This window comes from Taudactylus pleione, unplaced genomic scaffold (genome assembly GCF_031769625.1).
Source record: "Taudactylus pleione unplaced genomic scaffold, aTauple2 ptg000506l, whole genome shotgun sequence".
NCBI lineage: Eukaryota > Metazoa > Chordata > Amphibia > Anura > Myobatrachidae > Taudactylus > Taudactylus pleione.
Genome location: NW_028284908.1, coordinates 1520344 through 1548072, shown reverse-complemented (window position 1 = coordinate 1548072; position 27729 = coordinate 1520344). Strand labels below are relative to the sequence as shown.

The window sequence follows — 27729 nt, the reverse complement described above, 5'->3', positions numbered from 1 at the left end:
CTGGTTCTCAGACCTTCGGAGTCTCTCCGTAGACACTCCAATGCGGTTGCCTCTACGTCCGGACCTGTTGTCACAGGGTCCCTGTCTTTACCCGGACCTGAGTCATCTGTTGAGACAGCCCTCTTAAGGTCCAGGGTTTTTTTTCTGCTCTGTAGTTAACACCATTCTAAGAGCTCGAAAGCCTACGTCTGCAAGAATTTACCAATGAGTATGGCATACTTTCCTTGAGTGGTGTCGCCCTAGAGGCTATGATCCTCAGGTGTTCCGGATATCCAGAGCGTTGGCTTTCAGTGTGGTTTCAGCGTAGGATTGCTACTCTTCCTGATGTCTGCACCTTTATGCAGGGTGTACTTCGTATTTAGCCTCCCTTTGTTCCACCAGTGGCTCCTTGGGATCTGGCTGTGGTCCTGAGGGCTCCAAGGACCCACAATTTGAACCACTGGGCTCAGTGGATTTAAAATGACTTACGGCTAAGCCTGTATTCCTTCTGGCCATTGCTTCCGCCAGACGGGTCTCAGAATTGGGGGCTCTCTCATGTCGGCCTACCTTTCTCATCTTTCATAGGGACAGGGCGGTCCTTCATGCTCACCCTACTTTCCTCCCGAAAGTGGTATCTAGTTTCCACATCAACATGGAAATCATTGTGCCGGCCTTTAATTCACAAGACCTTTCGGTTGGTGAGGCCACCTTGGATGTGGTGCATGCTCTGAAGATTTATGTGGACCGCACCAATTCTTTTAGGAAGTCGGACTCCTTATTTGTCCTCTATGGCTTCCGAAAGAAGGGTTGGCCTGTCACTAAGCAAACTTTGGCAGGATGGATTCGCATGGCAATTTCTGAGGCTTATATTAATGAAGGCCTTCCTGTTCCATCTTCTGTTAGGGCTCATTCCACTAGGTCTGTGGGTCCTTCGTGGCAGCTCAACGTGGTGCCTCAGCGGTTCAGCTTTGCAAGGCAGCCACGTGGTCTTCTGTCCATACTTTTGTGAGGTATTATGCATTTGACACCTTTGCCTCTCAGGATGCTTCCTTCGGGCGGCGGATTCTCCTTTCAGCACAGGAGAGTCCCCACCCTTAAAGGATACTGCTTTGGGACATCCCCAAGGTATCCTGTGGATACCCTATGGACCCTGATGTAGAAAATATGAGATATGGTAAGAACTTACCCTTGTTATCTGTATTTCTATGATGTCCATATGGTCCACAGGGCGCCCGCCCTGTCGCACCTGTACTGCAGATGGGTTTTCATCTGGTCACCGGTTCTTCCGTCTCCTTCTGGTAAGAATGTGATTCTTGTGTGTGTCCAGATCTTTCTTCTCTCTTTCCTCTCCTCCTTCGGCCTGGGGCTTGTTACGTAACTGATTTGCCTTGGCTCGGGGGCGGGGTATAGGAGGGGGACCCCTGTGCATCCTGGGAGGCTGAAAACTTAACTCTGTGGTGCCCGGTGCCTGACGTCATCACCTATACCCCCAAGGTATCCTGTGAAACCCTATGGACTTCGTAGAAATAGAGATAACAAGGGTAAGGCTGGGTACACACGTAAAGATTCTGAAAATCTGGCAACGTATGGGAGTAACTGTTGATCAGCAATGTGCTCCTAAACGCCAGTAAACAGATGTAAATGACGTCAGACAAGTTTGTTAAATGATTGATCTAAATAATTTGTTCAAACAACAGTTTTTGTCCATTTTCCGGCGTTTGGGAGCAAATTGCTGATCACCAGTTACTCCCATACGTTTCCAGATTTTCATTCCAACCAATCAACTAGTTGGATGGTTGGTCAGAAAATCTTAACGTGTGTATGTAGCTTAAGTTCTTCCCATATCTCATTTTTTTCGCCACTGGCGAAAACTGACGTTTTTCGCAAAAAAAACATTAGAAAAAAACCTGGAGAAAAGTTTTTTCCATCCCAGATCAGGAGAAAAAAAAAAAGCAAAATCCCTATTTTTGGCTAAAAATGTGGGGATTTTTTTCAGAACCCTTTGGACACCCCCCCTTATGATACATTACCGGGGAAAAAAAATTGTAAGTTGCATTTACAATTCTCAGTCTCAAATACAGGTGGTCAGTGTTCTGTGTGACTGTACAGTCTCAGATACAGGTGGTCAGTGTTCTGTGTGACTACAGTCTCAGATGCAGGTGGTCAGTATTCTGTGTGACTGTACAGTCTCAGATACAGGTGGTCAGTGGGCCTGATTCAGAGCCGAACGCTCTGACCAGAGCGCTCGCTCTGAATCAGGGCCCTCCTCCATGAAAATGGAGCGGCCTCCTGGCCGCTCGCATAGCTGTGGGTGACCACCCATAGCATATGCGAGCGTCCATGATGATGGTCGCGATGGTCTTGACCATCGCGACCATCGGGCTTGCGACGGAGACCCTGCGGTAGGGTCTCGCTGCCGCAAGCCCAGGAGTGATTTTGGCTCTATCAGAGCCAAAATCACTCCCACTGACATCACTAGTGATGTCAGTGGGGCCGGCTTCAGACGGTAGGCGTTCCCATGGGAACGCCTCCGTCTGGCAGGCATGCCCACCAAAGGGGGCGTGCTGTCAATCAACATCGACAGTACGCCCCCTTTGGTGCGAGACCCCGAGCGATGGAGAGCCCGTCACTCGCCGGGTCTCGCGCATGCGCATGGAGCTCCCTCCATCGTGCGCATGCGCAGTGGGGGAACATCGACTCGCTTGCGAGCGTCCTGCGCTCGCGAGCGGGTCTGAATGACCCCCAGTGTTCTGTGTGACTGTACAGTCTCAGATACAGGTGGTCAGTATTCTGAGTGACAGTCCAGTCTCAGATACAAGTGGTCAGTGTTCTGTGTGACTGTCCAGTCTCAGATACAGGTGTCAGTGTTCTGTGTGACTGTACAGTCTCAGATACAGGTGGTCAGTATTCTGTGTGACTGTACAGTCTCAGATACAGGTGGTCAGTGTTCTGTGTGACTGTACAGTCTCAGATACAGGTGGTCAGTATTCTGTGTGACTGTACAGTCTCAGATACAGGTGGTCAGTGTTGTGTGTGACAGTCCAGGCTCAGATACAGGTGGTCAGTGTTCTGTGTGACTGTCCAGTCTCAGATTCAGGTGGTCAGTGTTCTGTGTGACTGTACAGTCTCAGATACAGGTGGTCAGTATTCTGTGTGACTGTACAGTCTCAGATACAGGTGGTCAGTGTTGTGTGTGACAGTCCAGTCTCAGATTCAGGTGGTCAGTGTTCTGTGTGACTGATTGTCCAGTCTCAGATACAGGTGATGTCTGTGTGTTACATGAGGTTTAGTCTGTCATTATAGATGGTCTGTGTGTGTTATGTGGGGGGTTAGTTTGTCATATAGATTTCTCAGTATGTTATGTGAGGGTTATGTCATACATGAGCTGTGTTATGTGGGATGGGGGGTGGTAGTCTGTCAGATGTTTCAGGTATATTTACTAAAGTGAGAGTAAGTAAAGTAAGTGTAGATGTTGCCCCTAGCAACCAATCAGATTCTACTTAACATTTAACTAGCACCTTCTAGAAGATAATAGCTAGAATCTGGTTGCTGTGGGCAACATCTCCACTTCTAAAAACTTTAGTAAATGTACCCTTCAGTGTGTTATGTGAGGGTTAGTCTGTCATATAGAGGGTCTGTGTTATGTGAGGGTTAGTCTGTCATATAGATGATCTCTGTTATGTGAGGGTTAGTCTGTCATATAGATGGTCTCTGTGTTATGTGAGGGTTAGTCTGTCATATAGATGGTCTCTGTTATGTGAGGGTTAGTCTGTCATATAGATGGTCTCTGTGTTATGTGAGGGTTAGTCTGTCATATAGATGGTCTCTGTGTTATGTGAGGGTTAGTTTGTCATTATAGATGGTCTCTGTGTTATGTGAAGGTTAGTCTGTCATATAGATGGTCTCTGTGTTATGTGAGGGTTAGTTTGTCATTATAGATGGTCTCTGTGTTATGTGAGGGTTAGCCTGTCATATAGATGGTCTCTGTGTTATGTGAGGGTTAGTCTGTCATATAGATGGTCTCTGTGTTATGTGAGGGTTAGTTTGTCATATAGATGGTCTCTGTGTTATGTGAGGGTCAGTCTGCCATATAGATGGTGTCTGTTATGTGAGGGTTAGTCTGTCATTATAGATGGTCTCAGTGTGTTATGTGAAGGTTAGTCCATCATATATATGTTCTGTTATGTGGGGGTTAGTCTGTCATTATAGATGGTTTCAGTGTGTTATGTGGGGGGTTAGTCTGTCTAATATTATAGATGGTCTCAGTGTGTTATGTGAAGGTTAGTTTGTCATTATAGATGATCAGTGTGTCATGTGGGGGTTAGTCTGTCTTTATAGATGGTCTCAGTGTGTTATGTGGGGGTTAGTCTGTCTAATATTATAGATGGTCTCAGTGTGTTATGTGGGGGGTTAATCTGTCATATAGATGGTCTGTGTGTTATGTGGGGGGTTAGGCTGTCATCATAGATGGTCTCAGTGTGTTATGTGAGGGTTAGTCTGTCATTATAGATGGTCTGTGTGTTATGTGGGGGTTAGTCTGTCATTATAGTCACTGGTTTCTGTGTGTAGAGCCATGTATGCAGGTGGCCTAAATGTTTTATGTCAGGGTCCAGCTTTGGATGCGGGTAACCTGTGCTTTATGTGATGCCCAGTCCTGGATGCACATGGCCTCAATGTTTCACGTGAATGTCCAGGCTCACATGTAAGTGGCCTCACTCTCTTCTATGAGGGTCCAATCTCAGACACAGGTGGCTTTTTTATGAGCCTCTGCCTCAGTACGGAATTCAGGAGGCCTCATTGAGAGGGTCCAGTCTCAGTTATAGGTGGTCTGTGTATTATATGAGGGTCTGGTCCTGGATGAATGTGATCTGTTTTTTTTTTTTTTTTTTATTGTGTGAGGTTTCAGTTTTAAAGTTTTTTTGTTTTATAAAGGTCCAGTTTCAAATAAAGACTCATTTTATTTTGATTTGGTGGGAAGGATCAGCAGTTCTCGTCTTCCTCTCAGCTTAAATCCGTTCTGGGGTCACATTTAATTAAATCTGGGACTTCACTACCCACATATAAGTACTGTCAAAATCAAGCTCCTTATACCTCTAGTCTCTTGGAAACGTTTTTACCTTACTAAAGATACCACCCAACTACAGGTTGAGTCTGCCATATCCAAAATGCTTGGGACCAGGGGTATTTTGGATAACGGAATATTCCGTATTTTGGAATATTTGCATACCATAATGCAGCGGTTTTCAACCGTTGTGCCGTGGGCAGTTGTTTAGTGTGCCGCGCCGCCGTTGGAGTCTGCTGTCAGAGCCGCCGATCAGATTACTGCAGTACAGTCATTGCGGCCCGGGCAGCGCTGCCGCTGAGCTCTTCTGGGAAGCTCAGGCGCACCCGGGCCGTGACTCTGTAGGCGCGGCGGCGTGACATCACAGGTCATGCCTGCCCGCTCAGCCAGCCAGTCATCCCGCCTGATTCCCCCAGCCCTCCCTCCCGCTCCACCTGTCCTCTCCGCCTGTCCTCTAGTGTGCTTACCGGCACGCTCCACCCGACGGTTGCACTCTGCTGCACTGACAGCTCTGCACAGCCTGGTAGGTGCCAATAAATCTATATTTATTTTTAACATGGGAGCAATGTGGGTTTTTTTCTGTAGGGGTCAGCCAGTGTTGTTGTTTTTTTTGTGTGTGGAGAGCATTGTGGTTTATTCTGTGTGGCCAGCCAATGTAATAGTTTTTTCTGTGGGGAGCAATGTTTTTTTTTTTTTCTGGGGGGGCCAATGTAGTGTTTTTATTCTGGGACCAATGTATGTGTGTTTATTACTGCGGAGGCCAATGTATGTGTGTTTTATTCCTGTGGACGCCCATGTATGTGTGTTTTATTCCTGCGGAGGCCAATTTATGTGTGTTTTATTCCTGTGGGTGCCAATGTATGTGTGTTTTATTCCTGCAGAGGCCAATGTATGTGTGTTTTATTCCCGTGGGGGCCAATGTATGTGTGTTTTATTCCCGTGGGGGCCATTGTATGTGTGTTTTATTCCCGTGGGGGCCAATGTATGTGTGTTTTATTCCCGTGGGGGCCATTGTATGTGTGTTTTATTCCTGCGGAGGCCAATATGTGTTTTTTCATCTGTCTCGCACCCCGCATTGCCGGATGGTGTGCCTTGGCAATTTTAAAATCTTGAGCTGTGTGCCTCAAGTTGAAAAAGGTTGAAAATCACTGCCATAATGAAATATCTTGGGAATATGACCCAAATATACACACACAGAATGCATTTATGTATTATATACACCTTATACACACAGCCTGCAGGTCATTTTATACAATATATTCAATAATTTTGTGGCTCAAACAAAGTTTGTGTACAGATATGAAATTCATTTATATTTCATATACACCCTATACACACAGCCTGAAGGTAATTTTATACCATATTTTTAATAATTTGTGCCTTAGACAAAGTTTGTGTACATTGAACCATCAAAAATCATAGGTTTCATTATCTTAGTCATGTCCAAATAATTCCGTATTTCGGAATATTTGGATATGGGAGACTCAACCTGTACTCATTCACTATCGCCTCCTGCCTTCAGTATTGTAATCCTTTACTAACGGTCTTAAGGCCCCCATACATCAGCAATTGATTGCAACAATTCTGCAATTTGCCATCGATTGTGTATAAAAATAAAATCGATTGCAAATTGCAGAATTGCTGCAATCAATTGCTGATGTATGGGGGCCTTAACTCACCTTGACGCCTATGAAAGCAGCTGATACAGTAACTTCCTTTGGTAACCGTTTAGCAAATGCGTTACTCCTGGCTCAGGCTTTGCATCGGCTGCCTGGTCCCTTTACGGTTTAATTACGATGTTTCACCTGCAGGCTACCTTGTTGCAGAATGCTCCACATCCTATCATTGTTCCTAAACCTTCACATTTTTTAGAGTCTAATAGAACTGAAACCAATTTTAACTTTTTTTTTTTTTCCTGTCTCTACCCCAGCAGAAAGTCTGTTCTCTCTCATTGCTACAGAGCTTCTCAGGGAAGCCCTGCTGGAGAAAATACTTTTCAAGAAGATTTCTCCCGGCCTGGTTTAAAAACAAAAGGGGAAACTAAAACCACCAGCTTTGCAATATCTGCATCTGTCTGTTCATATGTAGGTTGCAGAGCAAAATCAGCCAGAAGTTACTCATTACATGCTGCCGAGTGCTGGCATATATTTCTCTGCATGTTTGTCCTACAAGCTTACTTACTGGCTTTAATCTGGTAACACAATGTATATTTTACATATTGCACTTTTGCAATTGTAGATAATCAGAGATTAGCAATTCCCATTATTCTATACTTTCCATTGCGCTAAACACCCCACTTTGTTTTATAAGGACCTAAATCATTTCTGCACTGTCTGACCAGGATCTGTTGCGATGAGTTCCTGCATCTATCACCTTTGTGTGTATAAATAGGTGACACATATGTGGAGATCTGACCCATTATGCTGGCTCCAGGTGTGTGGGAATCTGCACTGCCTGTGTTGCTTTGTCATATATACGTTTATCATGAGCGTAAGGAAGCGTCAAAGCAGGAATCAGGTTATAACATTTAGTAAGAGTTACACAACGGCTGGTGCCCTTCATTAATAATAATACCCACCTGAATGTACAGGAGGACTAGACATCATAACCCTGGAGATTATAATAAAATCACAGCCTGACAAATAATAAATGCTAATGTAATCTGTTTATATTTCGGAAACCGCCACCGGCCTCCTCCTCCTCCCAAATTGGTATGAACCGTTTCCCAATGAATTGCCACAATTAGTTATGAGCCACTCCATTTATTGTAATATAAATCTCACATACAAGCAATTAAACTTGTCCTCTTTTATTGACAATTTACAATGAGCAATTAAATCATTGAAAGCAAACATTCACAACATGCTAACGATCACGTCTAGCCATTCACCGACAGTGCATTTGTGCAGTAGAAACTTAAGGGTAAGCTACAGAAAGTACAATTTGTTAGTACCCAAATCTGGTTCTCACACACCAACAAGAGCTCATGACTTCAGGATTTCCTTAATCAGGCCCAGGTGACAGTGTAGTTCACAGACAGAAATCCTGAAAACAAGACCTGTTGGGAGTATATGAAGACCAGAGTTGAGAACCCCTGCAATAAAGGAACGCTGGAGTATCTCCAGTAATTGGAGTAGTGGTCATTTTTATATTTAATATGCCCTCCCCTGTCATCTCCAAATATCAATTATCGAACTGGAAACATATGAGAATCTAATACATTGTAATTATTAAATGGACATTGAGATTACTGCAGTAAGTGGTGGAAAAAGCAGATTGATAAATTCTGGTGTTACACAGTATTTATGTCTGTAAGATAACATACAATAATCATTGCAGTCTTCATCTGTACACCAGCATTATAGCTGCACAGCCATGTAATGATATACTGGGATATCCCGTACCCATCCCCATATACCATATCTCCCAACATTCAGACATGCAAAATAAGCCCTTGTCCCTATTGCACCCAGGAACGCCCACTTTTGTGTTAGCCCTGCCAGCATTGGGACAGGAGAAAGGAGCGTGGCTAAGCCCTGCCTGCATCAGGATGGAGGAAGGTGCTCAGCTAAGCTCTGCCAGCATTGGGACAGCAGGAAGGTGTGCGGCTAAGCCCTGCCAGCATCGGGACAGCAGGAAGGTGTGCGGCTAAGCCCTGCCAGCATCGGGACAGCAGGAAGGTGTGCGGCTAAGCCCTGCCAGCATCGGGACAGCAGGAAGGTGTGCGGCTAAGCCCTGCCAGCATCGGGACAGCAGGAAGGTGTGCGGCTAAGCCCTGCCAGCATCGGGACAGGAGGGGATGGGGTGTGGCTAAGCCCTGCCAGCATCGGGACAGCAGGAAGGTGCTCAGCTAAGCTCTGCCAGCATCAGGACAGCAGGAAGGTGTGCAGCTAAGCCCTGCCAGCATCAGGACAGCAGGAAGGTGTGCGGCTAAGCCCTGCCAGGATCGGGACAGCAGGAAGGTGTGCAGCTAAGCTCTGCCAGCATCGGGACAGCAGGAAGGTGTGCAGCTAAGCTCTGCCAGCATCGGGACAGCAGGAAGGTGTGTAGCTAAGCCCTGCCAGCATCGGGACAGCAGGAAGGCGTGCAGCTAAGCCCTGCCAGCATCGGGACAGCAGGAAGGTGTGCAGCTAAGCCCTGTAAGCATCAGGACAGCAGGAAGGTGTGCAGCTAAGCCCTGTAAGCATCAGGACAGCAGGAAGGTGTACAGCTAAGCTCTGCCAGCATCAGGACAGCAGGAAGGTGTGCAGCTAAGCTCTGCCAGCATCAGGACAGCAGGAAGGTGTGCAGCTAAGCTCTGCCAGCATCAGGACAGCAGGAAGGTGTGCGGCTAAGCTCTGCCAACATCGGGACAGCAGGAAGGTGTGCAGCTAAGCTCTGCCAGCATCAGGACAGCAGGAAGGTGTGCGGCTAAGCCCTGCCAACATCGGGACAGCAGAAAGGTGTGCGGCTAAGCCCTGCCAGCATCGGGACAGGAGGAAGGTGTGTGGCTAATCCCTGCCAGCGTCGGGACAGGAGGAAGGTGTGCGGCTAAGCCCTGCCAGCATCAGGACAGGAGGGGAATATGTGTGGCTATAGTAACACAAACTGCACCCACATTTGGGCATACATTCACAGAACAGATAATGTTGGGCGCCATTATAATTAGAAAAGTATTTTATACCAGGTGCAAAGTACCACCGGTTTCCATATAAATTAGTTAAAAAAAAGGAAGTGCTCATTAAATAATGTACATTTTCAAATATTACTGGATATAAAATAGAACAATAGTTCATTCAAGAAAATGAACAGAATTAATGTCGCCCATGGAACAGATTTAAGTTTGTTAAAGTGTCTGCCCAGAATACACACAGCGTCATGGTCTCAACAATGGAAATGAAGACAAAAAAAATGGTACTTAATTATACTGGTGTTACTAAACAAGGAGTAGGACGAGCTTCCAGAGTCTGGCACACCAGCCCCACAGAGCAAGCCATCTCTCCCTCCATAGTGCTGGGACTGGGCAACGTTGGCAGGATCCTGTCTATTTGGTCCTCTACCCTCCACCCACCTCATCCTGTACCCGCACTGCCCGCCTTGTTCCACAGATATTTACGTAGCACAGAGATCACCACGTACGGAGGACACAATCCTGCACACACCGTGGTGTATACTGGAATTGCCAGGAAAGTCTGATAAGATGACATTTGTAGGTTACTTACTAAGAGAGTGCAACATTGCAGGAACCCATAGCAACAATTCCGCTATTATGAATAATCCACAGCATGTTGGGGCAATGAGTCAAATGGCTGGCTATGGGTCAGTAGTTACACCAACTTATTGTACTAATCAGACCCCATGGGGCCCTATTTAAGATACTAGTTTGGGCCCCATCAACCTCATTCATTTGTCAAAAACATATAAACACGTTTTCAAACCCAGAGCTCTCAGAGCACTGGATCCTAGGTGGAAGCCTAGGTAAGATACAGATAGTGCTTACTAACATTTAATCCTCCCCATTTGTGTCTTTATCATATCGCAATGTTCCTACGTTCATTTGCACGGATATATTGCTCTATGAGACCTGAAGTTATCCTCTATCGTACTGTATAAACTTGTAGAATAGTGTTAGTGAGATCATTCCTACATAAGCGGTACTTACTCATTATTATAGTTTATTTTTATGTTGCCACCATATTAAGTGGCGCAATACAGAGGCGATTTCATCAATCATCTCAGTGCTCATCTGTCCTGTTGCGTCCACATCCATCAGTTTTCCTCAGTCAGATTGTGTGTTGTGAGAGGTTTTAGCTCATTGTACGTCTCTCGAATAAATTCTCATTATACCAAACTATTATTCAACACCAATGGTTGCACATTACTTCGTTATTCAACTTTCAGATTTCTTTTTTTGGACTCCTAAAGCGTTTTTTTGTGAGGCCGAGTGCGGGGGAAGCTGGTGGTTCAGAATGTGCCTATGCCAACCCCGGACAGACTTTATGTGACGTAAAGATTTATCTGCACGCACCGTCGTACCCGCACCGGATGAGATTCCGGCAATGGGCACAGAATACACCTACAGAGGCCATAGAGGACTTTCCGTGCAATGTAGAAAGCCCAGGGACAAGCATTAAATGCATTCTGGGATGAGGAGCAATTAATACTACAATGTATTTATTAAGAAAGAGGTATGAGCAAATTAATAATTAGAGAATAGACAAGTGCAAACTACTCTCCAGCATCTACATTCACTTTGTGTTCCTTGACTGAGAATAGTCTGTTGTGCTTACAAGGTAAACGTCAGACTGATTCGGCTGTGCTGTCTTTTACTAACGCTGGTCCACGGTACTGTACGAACAAAATGTCAAGACGCGGCTAACCTGTTCCAAAACCTGCGTTCTACGCAATCATCCTGCCGCGTATACAATTTATACACAAGCAATAACGGTAAAAATAAAATTCAATTATATAAATAGACTAAGAATTCTTCACATTTAAGAAAATGGTGATTGGAGTCTCCAAACATCTACTACCTTTCTTACCAAAATAAAAGAGTTTTTCTTCTATCTGCAATGTTAGGGCATGCCGTGCATAAAACAGGCTTTAGCAACAGTAGGCTAAAAGTGTCATGTCATTAATAGTGGTTAGATAATTACTACAACATAAAAAGCCACCTGGTATTGGTCATTTTTTTTGCCTTGATCCAATGGAGGACAAGAACCCAAACGTGGATACGTATCCAGAGTCACTTTTTAGTAAGCCACCAATCCTGGTCTGATTTATGATTATATATAAAAATACAATTTTAAGTTGTAGAGGGCACTGTAGAAGCATTTGATAAATTACGCTAAAATGTAAAAAGTGCCTTTTTCCAGTTACACGGCACATTTCTACAAAATGTGCAGTAATCCAAAAAGTTCCCAGTTCTCCTTCGCTAAGCACCGGTGGCACTTAGCTGACCAGGTGAGGTCCTGACGCAGCAGGAGAGGAGGGGACAATTCTGCATAAATGGGATAGGGAACGCTCGTGTAACCAAACTCAGTCACTTCGGGCATGGCGGAAACTGGTTACGCGCAGAGCCGTTCCCGGAATGTGGACCCTGCGGACACCCACGGGTTGTTTAGCACGTTATGTACAATGGCAGGATTAAAAGAAAACTAAAACATTTACATAGGTCATCTGAAATAAAACTCTCAGTGTATCACCTGCTCTCTTAGAAAACATAAATAGGACGCTTAAGATCACAGCTGAAAATGCCTTCTAATTCCATTATATAAACAGGAGGAATCATTCAAAAACAGGGAAAATAAAGACAAACCAAAATAAATGACTTAAGTTGTGACACTAGGGCATATAAAGCAAATAATTATACATTCCGCGTCTCTACGTCAATCTTCTCTTCTGACGAGCCGGCTTCAGAATCGGTGATTGCCACGCTTTGCCGCAGTGTTATCTCGGGGCCGCCGCCGTAGATGGATTGGAGAAAATTCCAAGTTTCTTCGGATATCTGCCCAGAGTCAGCTCCTGGAGACAGGAAACCACGACATTTAGTGACATCACTAAGACCAGAGGAGGCACATTGTATACAAATAGAAAAGCTCCTAGCAAATGTTTGTGAGACTACATATCTCAGCCAGTGTCTGGCAGGGCATGATGCGACTTGTAGTTCCACAACTGGTAGTGATTAATGCAGGGGTTAGGGAACTTTTTTACTTTTTACCCCCAAATATATTTAGATACGTCGACCTTACCCCCTTGATTTGAAAGGAAGGAAATCATATAGTGCTCCTGTAGTAGTGCCCCCATATAATGCCCCTGTAGTGCCCCCATAGTTATGCCCCTGTAGTAGTGCCTCCATAGTTATGCCCCTGTAGTAGTGCCCCCATATAATGCCCCTGTAGTAGTGCCACCATATAATGCCCCTGTAGTGCCGCTTGTACAAAAAAACCCACTTACCTTAATCCCCGCTCCTGCATCCGCCGCCGTCCTGTCCGCCCGGCTGCTCCTCGGAACTATGGGAGAGACGTCATGATGTCTCTCCCATAGTGCGCATGGAGAGAGGCGGAAGCTGGAGTTCAGAAGAGAACTCCAGCCTCCGGCTAACGCGGCACTGCAGGGTAGGAGCCGGGTGCCCGCTGGTAATAACATCTCAGCGGGCGTCCGGCTTAGAGCCTCCCTGCGGCACAGCCGGGCATGCATATGATTCCTTCTATATTATAGAACGATTCATATGCATGCCCGGCAGTCCGTCCATTACCCCCAGGAATTTCACGTTTACCCCATGTGGGGTAATTTACCCCTGTTCCCTGACCACTTGATTAATGGGTTGCCCTCCTCTTTTAAGAGGATAACTGTAGTAAGAAATGGTATAGCGAAAGAAATGAAAAGAGGTAAGGGAAAACAAATATGGGGGGAGGGGGGGGGGTTAATGTCAATGCGGTATCCAGACAAATACTTCAAAATTAAACAAAGGCTATGCCATTTCGTGATCCTGCCGCTGCCTAAGGGGATACGGTCAGTATCCAGGGGCGGCGATGCCGGCACTGATATTACTGGCGCCTGAAACCCGACGCCCATCACAATCCCAGTACCGACATCCCGACCGCCAGGATACCGAAGGCAAGTAGCGGGGTGGGGGGAAGGGTTAGGGTGCAGGGTTAGGCACTATGGGGAGGGTTAGGGTCTGGGGAGGGATGGGTTAGATTCAGGCACTACAGGGGAGGCTAGGGTCAGGCACCAAAAAGGGAGGGTTAGCATACCGGACAACAAGTGTGGGTATGCTAGCCCTGTCGGGATGCCGGTGTCGGGATTCTGACAGCCGGCATCCCATACCGATTCCTGCCTAGGTACCAAGGCATAGCAGACCCCGAATTGTGCAGCACCGCATAGATGGCCGGGTTTTAAATATTTGCAATATATCATCAAAAGTGACTTTATTGTGTTTGCCCCCCAGCCTGAAAGCTGCCAGCCAGCCCCTGTGCACAGATGTAGTCAGCATATATCTGATTTACATAATCTCCCATTATTCTCTCTTATTTATAAAGTGCTGACTTACTATATAACGATGTAGTGTGTGTCATGCCACCTTCAGTGTACATGTCAGAATATAAAACAAAAAGGGAAAAGATGGCTCTGGCCAGGTGAGCTTACAATTCATTGACAGTTTCAGCAGAGATGACAGTGATTATCAGCTGGTTAATGCAAGTATGGCAGAAGGTGTGACAATACCACTCAGGGGGTGTTAATTGAAAACTTTTTCAATAGTAGGCCAACTTCAAGACTGAATAACGGCAAATGCCGAACGTTTCGTATGTATAAGCGGTTTGTGATTTTAAAAACAAACAAAATAAAAAGTTCTTATGTCATCAGTATGTTCAACTGCACTTTGATTGGGCCCATTGTGTGTCATTGCACGGGTAGGACGTCAGTGTCACTCACCTTGTCTCAGAGTCATATGGCCGCACTTGGTGACGGCTATTTTAGAATTATCAATTGCACCTGGAGGATCTGCGGAAGACACACATACAATGAACAGGATTTGAAAACCCGCTTGTGTAAACATTACATCTGAAGAAAACAACAGATCAGATTGCTGACATTGGCTAGTTTAATGATAGGATATATGACCAATCAGTTGCCAATCTGTTTATATGGACCAAAACTCAAACTAGCGGACCTGTGGCCAATACGAATAAACACGTGGCAGGTCATGATGGTTGGATCCAACCTTTGGCTAAACAAAAAGATTGTAAGGGGTCAACATGACAAATCTGGCCGCTGAGCTGTCAAAGCCAAATGCCCACAGCCTATAACAGCCCCTGGCTGACTGTGATCTCAACCTGGAAGAATCGACAAGCAGGTGAGTCACCGTGTTAGTATTTTTATGTATAGATTAAGAAATTTCCTGACAAATTCATTTGAATAGAGTAAAATAAGAGTTATGGTATAAAATATCTTTGTTAACTGTTTTTCTACGAGGTCCATAGGGTCCACAGGAATTACCTTGGGGTATCTGGTAGGAGTGATCCAGGCATCAAACAGTTACAAGCTTTAGCTCCCAGGATGCACTGGGTCCTCCTCCATATATACCCAACCCCTGGCTACAGGAACTTAGTTTGTTACCAAGCCCAAGGCAGGAGAAGAAAAGATGAGAAGGAAGGACAATTGTACACCAGAAACAAACACTCTAAGAAGATAGAATCATGAAATACAAAAGAAAAAAAAGATTACCCAATAACACCAGGTGCATTAGGGTGGGTGCCCTGTGGACCTCGAAAAAAAAAAAAAAAAAGAGTTATTAAAGGTATGTTATACCATAACTCTTATTTTCTTCTTCGGGTTCCATAGGGTCCACAGGAATTACCTTGAGGATGTCCCAAAATAGTTCCCTGAAGGGTGGGGACACTCCTGTTTAGCAGAAAGGAGAATCCGGCGCCCAAAGGAAGCATCCTGAGAGGCAAAAGTATCAAAGGCGTAAAATTTGAGAAAAGTATGGACGGAAGACCACGTGTCTGCCTTGCACAATTGTTCAGCAGAGGTACCACGACGAAATGGCCACGATGGTCTCTCAGATCGAGTAAAATGTGCTGTCACTATGTTTGGAACAGAGAGATCAGCTTGTGTGTACGCCTCAGAAATCATCATACGAAACCATCTAGCTAGAGTCTATTTGTTAGCTGGCCAGCCATACAACAAAAAGAGAATCCGATTTCCTAAAGAAGTTGGTACGATCAACGTAGATATGTAGGGCATGCACCACATCCAGAGAAGCTTCACCTACAGAGAGGTCTGAAGACTGGAACCACTATTTCTTCATTCACATGAAAGCGGGATACTACCTTAGGAAGGTAACCCGCCCCGGGAAGAAGAACAGCTCTATCCTGATGAAAAATCAAAAAGGGAGAGCGAAAAGAAGGCACTGCCAAATCAGAGGCCTAGCGGGCAGAGGAGATAGCAAGAAGAAAAACTGTCTTCGCTGTCAACCACCTAAGGTCTACTGATTTCAAGGTTTCAAATGGGGGAGCCTGTAGAGCCCTGAGAACCAAAGACAAATCCCACAGAGCTACCGGAGGGACAAAAGGGAGGCTGAACCCTCAGAACAAATGTCCTAACATCAGGCAGTGGGGTGATCCTTCGCTGAAACCAGATTGAAGACCCCTGAACTCTCGGGGTGGCCAGGCGGAGACCCCGGTCTAACCCAGCCTGGAGAAAAGCAAGCACTCGTGAGACCCTAATAACTTCAGGATCATATTTTCTGTGACTACACCACTGAAAATAAGAGTGCAAAATTCTGTAATAGATGCGGGCAGGGGAAGGCTTCCGCGCCCCGAGCATCATCTGAATTACAAAAGTAGTAAAACCCTTGGCTCTTAAGATGGAAGATTCAAGAGCCACACCGTCAAAGACAGACGGGGAAGGTCCGGATGCAGGCAGGGACCCTTATGTTAACAGATCCGGCCTTAGAGGAAGAGGCCATGGAGTGTCTATGGAGAGACTCTGAAGGTCGGTGAACCAATGGCGTCTGGGCCAAGCATGGGCTATCAGTATTACTGTTCCGCACTCCTGCTTGTATTTCCTGATGACCCTTGGGAGGAGGGAGATCGGAGGAAAAAGATACTCTAGCTTGAAGTTCCACTTCACTGCTAGAGCGTCCACAAAATCGGCTGAGGGATCCCTGGTTCTGGACCCGTACCTGAGGACCTTGTAGTGGCCTGAGGCCATGAGTTCTACCTCTGGTAGTCCCCATTTGTCTACTAGGATCTGAAAGACATCCACATGAAGAGCCCATTCCCCGTCATGTATATCGTGACGACTTAGGAAGTCCGCTTCCCAGTTGAGGATTCATGGTATGAATACTGCCGAGATTGCTGGAAGATGAAATTCTGCTCAGACCAGAATGTTTGTCACTTCCGCCATGGCTGCCAGACTTCGCGTGCCTCCCTGATGGTTGAGGTAGGCCTACTGCGGTCGTGTTGTCGGACTGTATCTGGACAGGCCTGCCCTTAGTATATCCTGTGCTGGAACGAGTACCCTGAATACTGCACAAAGTTCCAGGATGTTTATGGATAGGTGTGACGACCCGTCACTGCATTCCATCTGCGGAGGCTGGCATCCTTAGTGAAGAGCACCCAATCTGGAATCCAGAAGGGGCGACTCCTGTTCAGCTGTTGCAGTGGTCTTGAGTGGAACTGAGCATATTCCACAATGTCGAAGGTGGACACCATGGACCCCAGAACCCCATCGCTGAGTGGATAGACACCGTTTGATTGTAGAGAAATCTGCGAACCCGTAATTGAAGGGCCAAAATCTTGTCTCCTGGAAGAAATATCCTTTGTGCCAGAGAATCCAGGAGTGCACCTAAATGCACCATCTGCGTTACTGGAGAAAGATTACTTTTTCCAATTTATGATCCAGCCGTGCCTGTGTAGGCAGGCAACTGTCAGTCTGAAATGATGATGTAATACATCTGGAGACACTGCCAATATCAGGAGGTTGTCCAGGTATGGCACTATTCTGACTCCCTGATGCATGTGGTAGGCCATCATTACGGCCATTATTTTTGTAAAGACCAGCGGGGCTGTTGACAAACCAAAAGACAGCGCCTGAAATTGGAAATGTTGCTACAGAAGAGCAAACCGCAGAAACCTTTGGTGGGAATGCGTAATTGGCACATGTAGATACGCATCCTGAATGTCCAAGGACACCATAAAATCCCTCTGTTCCATTGTCAGGACAATTGACCGAAGAATTTCCATATGGAACTTGGGCACCAGGATACATCTGTTGAGGCCTTTCAGATTCAGAATGGCCGGTGGGACCCATTAGGCTTCTAGATCCAAAATATATTGGGATAATAACCCTTTCTTTGCTGATCCAACGGAACGGGGATTATCATCCCTTAACCCAGCAGGGAACGAATGGCCTGCTGGAGGGCTAAGGACTTGGTAGAGTCCGAAATAGGAACTGTGCAGAAAAACCTTTGCGGGGGACTTTTTCCTAAAGTAAGGGTGTACCCTTGAGAGACTACTTTTTTTACCCAAGCGTCTGTTGTTGTCTGATGCCAGGTATCCGAAAACTGAAGTCGTCGGCCTAACACTCTGGGATTCCCCAGGGGGAGGCCCGCCCCATCAGGCCGAGGGTCTGTCATCTGACTTGGAAGCCGGACGTCCGATTGCCCAAGATCTCTTAGTTTGCGGTTTCCTACGAGAACTGGATTGTCTAAAGGAAGACTGTCCCTTCGCTTTTCCTTGCGGGCGAAAGGCTTCTAACGGTAGTCGTTGAAGGCAGACCGGCCACAATCTTATCTAATTCTGTGACAAACAGCATGCCTCCCAAAAATGGCAGGGATTCCACAGCCTTCTTGGAACCTGCATCTGCTTTCCAGGCTCTTAACCAAAGGGCTCTGCGAGCAACAACTGAGGTAGCTGATGCCTTAGAAGCCAGAATACCGGCGTCTAATGCCGCCTCCCCCAAATAGGAGGTTGCCTCCTTGATATAGGAGATAATCGTCAGCTGCTCCCTGGAAGCCTCTGGAAGAGTATTTTCCAGTGCCCCTGTCCATTCTTCAATTGCCTTAGACACCAAGGCCGTAGCCATGGCCGGGCGGGTAGCAGCTGCTGACAGAGAAAAAAAAACGCCTTCAGACAGGCTTCAAGTCTTCTATCTGTGGGATCGTTAAGGGAGGATGCAGATGGTATGGGCAATGTGGCGCTCTTAACCAGATGTGCCACATGAGCATCCACACAGGCGGAACTTCCCATTTAGCGCATTCGCCAGGTGGGAGGGGGTATAAAGCTGTAACCTTTTTTGTAACAGGGAATCGTCTATCAGGATAACTCCATGCTTCCCCCATAAGTTCAGAGAGTTGCTCAGATTTGGGAAACTCAGCCTTAACGACCCTCTGGCGCTTGAACACCGGAGCCTTCCAAGGTTCTGGCTCTTCACTATCTAGGTTTAAAATAGTTTTTAGCGCCCTAATCAAGGAAGGAACATCCACTGTTGCTAGATGGTTCTCCTCCCCTGAGAGAGACTCCTGAGAGGAGCCTTGTACCTCTTCAAATTCATCTGAATATGTATCAGAATCTACAGGCTGGACGGACTGATAGGAAGAGCCGACCGCCTTCTGGTTTTAGGTACTACTGGCCTGCCTGCTTGCAGCATTTACTGAAATGCAGCAGGGGACGGAGCCATACTCTGGCTTGAGTGGGCATAAACATCCATCCAGGACAGATGCATAAGAAGCATGAACATCGCAGGTTTTAGCTGCTGAGGGTACCCCATAGTAGGGGTCAGCGTGGTAGTAGATAAACGGTTTACAACCTGCGCCATAATCTGAGAAAAGGAAGCCGAGGGTGGTTCCTGCCCAGGAGCTGGTAGGATGGAATGATGACAGCGACCACACAATCCATCCTGTATGAAATCCTGAGGGGACAAGCCCGCCTGACAGGCCATACATGAAACCAGCACAGGGGTTTTAGCCTCCTGCTTCTCCTTATCTTTAGACAAAGGTAATGTTATGCAATGCAATACAATGTGACAGTATTCACCCCCAAAACAACCCACACACCTGTAGCAGAGGGTTATGAGGAGAAACAGCTGTGTTAGTTATAACTGACAGTTATTCAGGTATAAAAAAGGCAGTATAACACACAGCAAAACTTACATAAGTCACATACAATGCAATAAAAAAAACAAAATTATATATATGCAATAGGCTCTTAGTCAACTACGAAAACCACAAAAGCTTAGTAGGATATTGAGCTCTGTATAACGTGGCCAACTCCGGATTGACATCTGGGCTGGGGGAGGGGCTGCCGGGGATAGCCTACCTCCCCTAGGCTGTGTGAAGCCAACGGACGCACTGGCTTTTTACATGGCCGCCGCCACTGTCCCCGGCGCCAGAATTATATGCCCCGGTGGTCTAGAGAAGAAGCAGTCGTCCGTGGTTCCTCACAACAGCGGCCTCCGGCACATCTCCACTGGCGGAGGTATGGGGACTGCCACATGGTTCCCCTCAAACGGGGGGAACCTCCTTACCTGCATCCCCGTGTCTTCTGGCTGCAGTCCCTGGCCCAGCGTCTAGTAAAACTCTGCTGGCGCCCGCCGAAATCCCCTGTTCCCTCACTGGCGGTGCCAGCGGGGGTAGATGGAGCAACAGCACGGGCGTCAATCCGGACGCCTAGCGTGGCTTACTCATTAAAAAAAAAAAAAAAAACAAAGCCTGGGACTGCCGGCGCAGTCACCTATCTACAAGGTGCACTGATCCTGCGTACCAAACAAATAACTAAGTGCCTGCAGCCAGGGGCGGGGTATATATGGAGGAGGAACCAGTGCATCCTGGGAGCTAAAACTGGAACGGTTTGGTGTCTGGATCGCTTCAACCACATACCCCAAGGTAATTCCTGTGGACCACATGGAACCCGAAAAAGAAAATGGTATTATCCCACTGTTACGAAAATGTCTTAAATCGGACCCGTTGTTCAACCACTTCAGTATCTTGTTAGGTTACCATGAATGGGAATATAGAACGTTGTATTTCTGCCAGGATTGCTTACCGACGTCCTTGCCCTTTACAAACCCTTCCCACTCCCGGAACCAGTGCATGCTGATGCAGTAAATCACAGCCAGCGAGTCTTCTTCTTGGAAAGCTTTATTTAGCTGGGGAAATACAGATATTAGGCTGTTAATGGGTTACAGAGGCCAATAACAGTACATTAAAGTGCTGACAACTCTTCACAACCAGCAATCACATGGAATTATGAGGCACGGGGCTTTAGATGCTCAAGCTGGATATTATAACAGAACACAATAAAGCCTGGCCCGTTCTGTAGGAGCCGCACAAAATACCTTTGATGTTAAAGTTACCTGTAGCACAGCCCGGACAGTGTATATTAAAACCACCTCCCATGCGTGCAGCCTATGCTAGGAGTTGTAGTTCAACAAGGTTGTCTAAGCCGGATTACACATCTTGTAAAGAAAATTAAAGATGTGCAGTTTTCAAGTAAAGTGTTGATAAATGCATAAGTCACTATAATATATATATATATATATATATATATATATAAAAAACCAATGTATCGACCATTCTGCTTGTGACCATTTTAGAAAATATCTTTCATAATATACTTAAAAGCTTTAATTTGACGTTGCCCAGACGCATTAAAAAACAACCTTAATGTCCAATTGTTCTCAATCTAACTGTATGAAAATAAAAGTGTGTTTGGGTGACAATAAATTATATACGATGTCTGATTAAATGGTTAGTGACTGCTGTTCTTAATGAACTTTGATCCAAATTTAGGTCCGTATGCAATTAGCCGCGAAAAGCCGAGCCGCGATGTCTTCGCCGCCTTCGTGTGTTTTCAGGCGATACTTTTTCCCTGCGCGCTCCTGCTTATTTCCGTATTCAATTCCAATGACGTGAAAAGGTGAACAGGCGAAATTATCGGAAGACGAAACGTCCCGAAGATTTTGAGGAAATCAGTCTGTACCCCAGAAAAGCTGCACTAACATTAGAAATCAATATAGAAGTGTCCTAATAGCCCTAATAAAAGAGTTTTGTGTTCTTAAAGTGTCAGAATTACTGTTATATGCTTATGTGTATAAGTGCTGAGTAATAACAGAAATACATTTATTTTGGAAAAAATAACTACCGAGGTCAAATTTGGGGTACATGTATATGGGTACTAGTATATTCTGATGTCTCTAAAGTGAAGATTTAAAAAAAAATCTGAAAAATACACCTGCTGTACTCTCGTGCAATCCCAAAAACACCTGTCCCATCAATAGAGCCCCCCAAAGTACCAGGCCCCCACTTTTTACAAATTTTCCAACACTTTTTTTATTTTCGCCCCAAAAATTACATATCATTTGGAACCCCCTAATGATTAGTCATTAGGGGGTTCCAAAGGGTTCTAGACCAAATCCCCAAATTTGCACCCCAAAATAGTGATTTTGCACTTCCAATTCGCCTGCTTATACATAGAGAAACCTTTTTGCCTGTTGTTTTTCCCGCTTAGGCGAAAACTCCTGCAATTGAATACGGAGATAAGTTGAAAACAGGCGAAAAGTCCAAATCGGCGAAAACTATTCTCCAAACGGCACTTTTCACGGCTAATTGAATACGGCCCCTATTGGACAAAAATCCACTGACGCACAAATGTATGATGCGATCGTCCGTTTATTAAAACAAAACAAACGTGGCATAGACCGGACCACTCCACCATGACCTCACGGGAGTCCGCTACGGGTGTCACGCGGGAGAGATGTTAGAGCTGAACCGCTATTTACGTCGGAGATACAACTGGGAGAAAATGTCCCTGAAGGGGTCTCATTTACCCGGATAAAGGTCTCCAATTCCATCTTCCGCCTCTTTTCGATCTTGTCCAGCTCGGTCTGGCAGGTGTAACACACGTAGAGGTGATTGACAGCTGGACCCCCTCCAAATCTAGAACCATGGTAGCAGAAGAATAAATCTTTATATCACACAAGATCTGATTCAGGAACCACATGTACTAAACAAAATAGCTGAGAAGATATTATACCGTATCCTAAAAATTAGATTTGTACTCCGAGAACTGAATGGGGGACAGTTATGGAATCTGGTAATTGTGTAGAGGAGTCTGTAACCCTTAGCAACCAGATGTTTTTTAAACTGCACTAGAAAAAGGAGTTGGACTCTAATTGTTGCTACGGGTTACAGCACCTGTTTGTACACCACTGTTACTGTGCTGCCCCCCATCCTCCAAATCAGCTTTAACATTTGAATAATGGAAGTGCTGTAGATCTTACACTGTAATATATGCAAGAAAACTAAAATTAAACTGCAGAAATCACAAAACATATAAGTTATTCAATTGCAAACAAAAATCAAAACAGATTTAATAAAATTGGCTGTCACAGTACCGCTCAGACTGAAATCACATGCACAGACTAGCCTGCACTAACTGGGTACCTAGAGAAAGGTGCAAACTACGGCGTGGAACAACGGAGTCGCTCTGTAACGCAGTCTCATCGGTGAGGGGTGCGGAGCTGCGATACGAGCACTCAGCTAGAGATTGGTTTTTCTGTTTAGACTAGTCGGGAAGATGCAGATCCCCCCTATATTGGGGTTAGTTACTGCCTGTGTGCTTTATCTTACAGGGGTTCCGGACTATAGACAGACGGTAATTAGTTAGACCATGTCTAGATAGACACCAGATGTTAGACAGTTAATAGTTAGACAAGGATAAAAGTTCGACACGGACGAAAGTCAGACACACTAAAGTTAGACATGTAAAACGTTTGACAGGTACAAAAGATCGACAGGGTCAAAAGTTCGACATGAAAAAGATCGACACAAAAATGGACGACACATCATTATTATCTTTTTAGGGTTAGGTTTAGGGTTAAGGTTAGGCACTTACTGGAGGGTTATATGGGGGCACTACTACAGGGGTATTATATGGGGCACTACTACAGGGGTATTATATGGGGCACTACTACAGGGGCATTATATGAGGGCACTACTACAGGGGCATTATATGGGGGCACTACTACAGGGGCATTATATGGGGGCACTACTACAGGGGCATTATATGGGAGCACTACTACAGGGGCATTATATGGAAGCACTACTACAGGGGCATTATATGGAGGCACTACTACAGGGGCATTATATGGGGACACTACTACAGGGTCATAACTATGGGAGCACTACTACAGGGGCATGATATGGAGGCACTACTACAGGGGCATTATATGGGGGCACTACTACAGGGGCATTATATGGAGGCACTACTACAGGGGCATTATATGGAGGCACTACTACAGGGGCATTATATGGAGGCACTACTACAGGGGCATTATATGGAGGCACTACTACAGGGGCATTATATGGGGGCACTACTACAGGGGCATTATATGGGGACACTACTACAGGGGCATTATATGGGGGCACTACTACAGGGGCATATGGGGCACTACTACAGGGGCATTATATGGAGGCACTACTACAGGGGCATTTTATGGAGGCACTACTACAGGGGCATTATATGGGGGCACTACTACAGGCTCATAACTATGGGAGCACTACTACAGGGGCATGATATGGAGGCACTACTACAGGGGCATTATATGGGGGCACTACTACAGGGGCATTATATGGAGGCACTACTACAGGGGCATTATATGGAGGCACTACTACAGGGGCATGATATGGAGGCACTACTACAGGGGCATGATACGGGGGCACTACTACAGGGGCATGATACGGGGGCACTACTACAGGGGCATTATATGGGGGCACTACTACAGGGGCATTATATGGAGGCACTGCTACAGGGGCATTATATGGAGGCACTACTACAGGGGCATTATATGGGGGCACTACTACGGGGTCATAACTATGGGAGCACTACTACAGGGGCATGATATGGAGGCACTACTACAGGGGCATTATATGGGGGCACTACTACAGGGGCATTATATGGGGGCACTACTACAGGGGCATTATATGGGGGCACTACTACAGGGGCATTATATGGAGGCACTACTACAGGGGCATTATATGGAGGCACTACTACAGGGGCATTATATGGAGGCACTACTACAGGGGCATTATATGGGGGCACTACTACAGGGGCATTATATGGGGACACTACTACAGGGGCATTATATGGGAGCACTACTACAGGGGCATTATATGGAGGCACTACTACAGGGGCATGATACGGGGGCACTACTACAGGGGCATTATATGGAGGCACTGCTACAGGGGCATTATATGGGGGCACTGCTACAGGGGCATTATATGGGAGCACTACTACAGGGGCATGATATGGAGGCACTACTACAGGGGCATTATACAGGGGCATTATATGGAGGCACTACTACAGGGGCATTATATGGGGGCACTACTACAGGGGCATTATATGGAGGCACTACTACAGGGGCATTATATGGAGGCACTACTACAGGGGCATGATATGGAGGCACTACTACAGGGGCATGATATGGAGGCACTACTACAGGGGCACTACTACAGGGGCATGATACGGGGGCACTACTACAGGGGCATTATATGGAGGCACTGCTACAGGGGCATTATATGGGGGCACTACTACAGGGGCATTATATGGGAGCACTACTACAGGGGCATGATATGGAGGCACTACTACAGGGGCATTATACAGGGGCATTATATGGAGGCACTACTACAGGGGCATTATATGGAGGCACTACTACAGGGGCATGATATGGAGGCACTACTACAGGGGCACTACTACAGGGGCATTATATGGAGGCACTGCTACAGGGGCATTACATGGAGGCACTACTACAGGGGCATAACTATGGGGACACTACTACAGGGGCATTATATGGGGGCACTACTACAGGGGCATTATATGGAGGCACTACTACAGGGGCATTATATGGAGGCACTACTACAGGGGCATTATATGGGGGCACTACTACAGGGGCATTATATGGGGACACTACTACAGGGGCATTATATGGGGACACTACTACAGGGGCATTATATGGGGACACTACTACAGGGGCATAACTATGGGGACACTACTACAGGGGCATTATATTGGGACACTACTACAGGGGCATTATATGGGGGCACTACTACAGGGGCATTATATGGAGGCACTACTACAGGGGCATTATATGGAGGCACTACTACAGGGGCATTATATGGGGGCACTACTACAGGGGCATTATATGGGGGCACTACTACAGGGGCATTATATGGGGGCACTACTACAGGGGCATTATATGGGGGCACTACTACAGGGGCATTATATGGGGGCACTACTACAGGGGCATTATATGGGGGCACTACTACAGGGGCATTATATGGGGACACTACTACAGGGGCATTATATGGGGACACTACTACAGGGGCATTATATGGGGACACTACTACAGGGGCATTATATGGGGGCACTACTACAGGGGCATTATATGGGGACACTACTACAGGGGCATTATATGGGGACACTACTACAGGGGCATAACTATGGGGACACTACTACAGGGGCATTATATGGGGACACTACTACAGGGGCATTATATGGGGGCACTACTATATGATTTCCTTCCTTTCAAATCAAGGGGATAACGTCGGCGTATCTAAATATATTTTGGGGTAAAAGGTAAAAAAGTTCCCTGATCTAGACATTGTCTAAATAATGACTGTCTATCTCTTATAGCACACCTGCGCGGTCCCTGAGGGTTATGCAATCGGAGCTCAGTGAGAAACTGAAATCTTTACATAACATTTAACAACTTATTCACCCATAGGACAGACAGGGAAACGAACCTCGATGGAAAGCATCAAAGTACTAACGGCATTCATGTAAACATGGTAGAGACCCGTCATTATAGCAGATCCTGTGACCTCATCAATGCAACTTTCATCATACGGAAAAAAGAAAATCTTCCCAAAGTTATGATTTGCTGATCGGTCGGATTTTTATGTTCCTTCCAACGCAATGGAATCGCATTACTTTCTCTCCTATACCCCGGCCTGTCAGAGACCTCATTATCATCATGCCACAACAAAGAACCCCCAAAAGACATTTTAAGAAGTCAGCGCACCATCCTGTCTCACTCATAATGTCATTACGCACCTGCTGTATAAATAGTCCCATATGTTTTGCGGCAGCATAACCACAAGGTCTTCTATCAGCGCGGCCTTACGTGGTGGAACACCTAGCAAACAGATGGAGACGCAGATGTTATCTGAAATGTACGATGTCAATTCAAACCCACCCCCCACATAAAGTCACCAGGCACAAAAGTATTCGTTTAGTTAGGGTTCTGCTAAGCACAACAGACATTTTTATTTCTTACATCAGAGGAGAGAGAGGGAATGTGAGAAGCCCCCACATATGAAGTGTCCTGAACCAGGGTTACTGCTCTTATACTTTCTGACAGGACAGGAGAAAATAATGTACCACATAGAAGTGGGGTCGGTGTATGGGACGGAGTACAGAGCACCATGGGTGGGAGCCTGCAGGGTGTAAAATCAGCCCTCCCTCTTGGGCGATGGTTACTGGTGAGTGGGTGCTTCAGGTGAGCCACGGGCTGCATGTGACAGGAGTTATCTAGTGACTCCAATGAGATAGTAATCACTGCTGGCTTATTCTATGGGGCATAGACGGTGATCACACACAGCCCCTGTCACTGCACAGTTATCTAGCCCAATACATGTGCCGCTATAGCCGGACTAGCTGAGAGATCACTGTATTGTCAGGGGCATGTGCATATAGCCAGAGCACACGCTGTGGTTTTCACTATCTGCTTATCTCCCCTGGCAGTGAGGAGAGGAATGGGAGCAGCAGGAAGCCACAGTTAGCGTTATATAGTATAGGGAGCAGGGTCCCCAGCAGCACAGAGTATATCAGGAGATGAGTGATGTGTGAGGACAGGGCTGCATGTGACAGGGGCAGTGACATGATGTGAGGAGGGGAATGGAGGCAGCAGGAAGTCACAGACTGAGAGTTATATAGTGGGAGGAGAACGGTCCCCCAACAGCACAGTGTATATCAGGAGATGAGTGATGTATCAGTGAGGACAGGGCTGCATGTGACAGGGGCAGTGACAGGATGTGAGGAGAGGAATGGAGGCAGCAGGAAGTCACAGACTGAGAGTTATATAGTGGGAGGAGCAGGGTCTCCCAACAGCACAGAGTATATCAGGAGATGAGTGATGTGTTA

General features: G+C 46.2%; 1 protein-coding gene across 1 annotated transcript in view; it reads right to left on the bottom strand.

The window, feature by feature from the left end:
- Positions 1–7787: 7787 nt before the first annotated feature.
- The window catches only part of USP33 (ubiquitin specific peptidase 33), a 73028-nt gene continuing 53086 nt past the window's right edge, over positions 7788–27729 (bottom strand). Inside the window, exons 20-24 of the mRNA XM_088450087.1 lie at positions 26641–26722; positions 22358–22466; positions 20575–20677; positions 14459–14527; positions 7788–12544 (exon numbers count right to left, since the gene is read on the bottom strand). Of these exons, the coding sequence (XP_088306213.1) occupies positions 12387–12544; positions 14459–14527; positions 20575–20677; positions 22358–22466; positions 26641–26722 (521 nt within the window). The 3' untranslated portion in view covers positions 7788–12386. The remainder of the gene's footprint in view (positions 12545–14458; positions 14528–20574; positions 20678–22357; positions 22467–26640; positions 26723–27729) is intronic.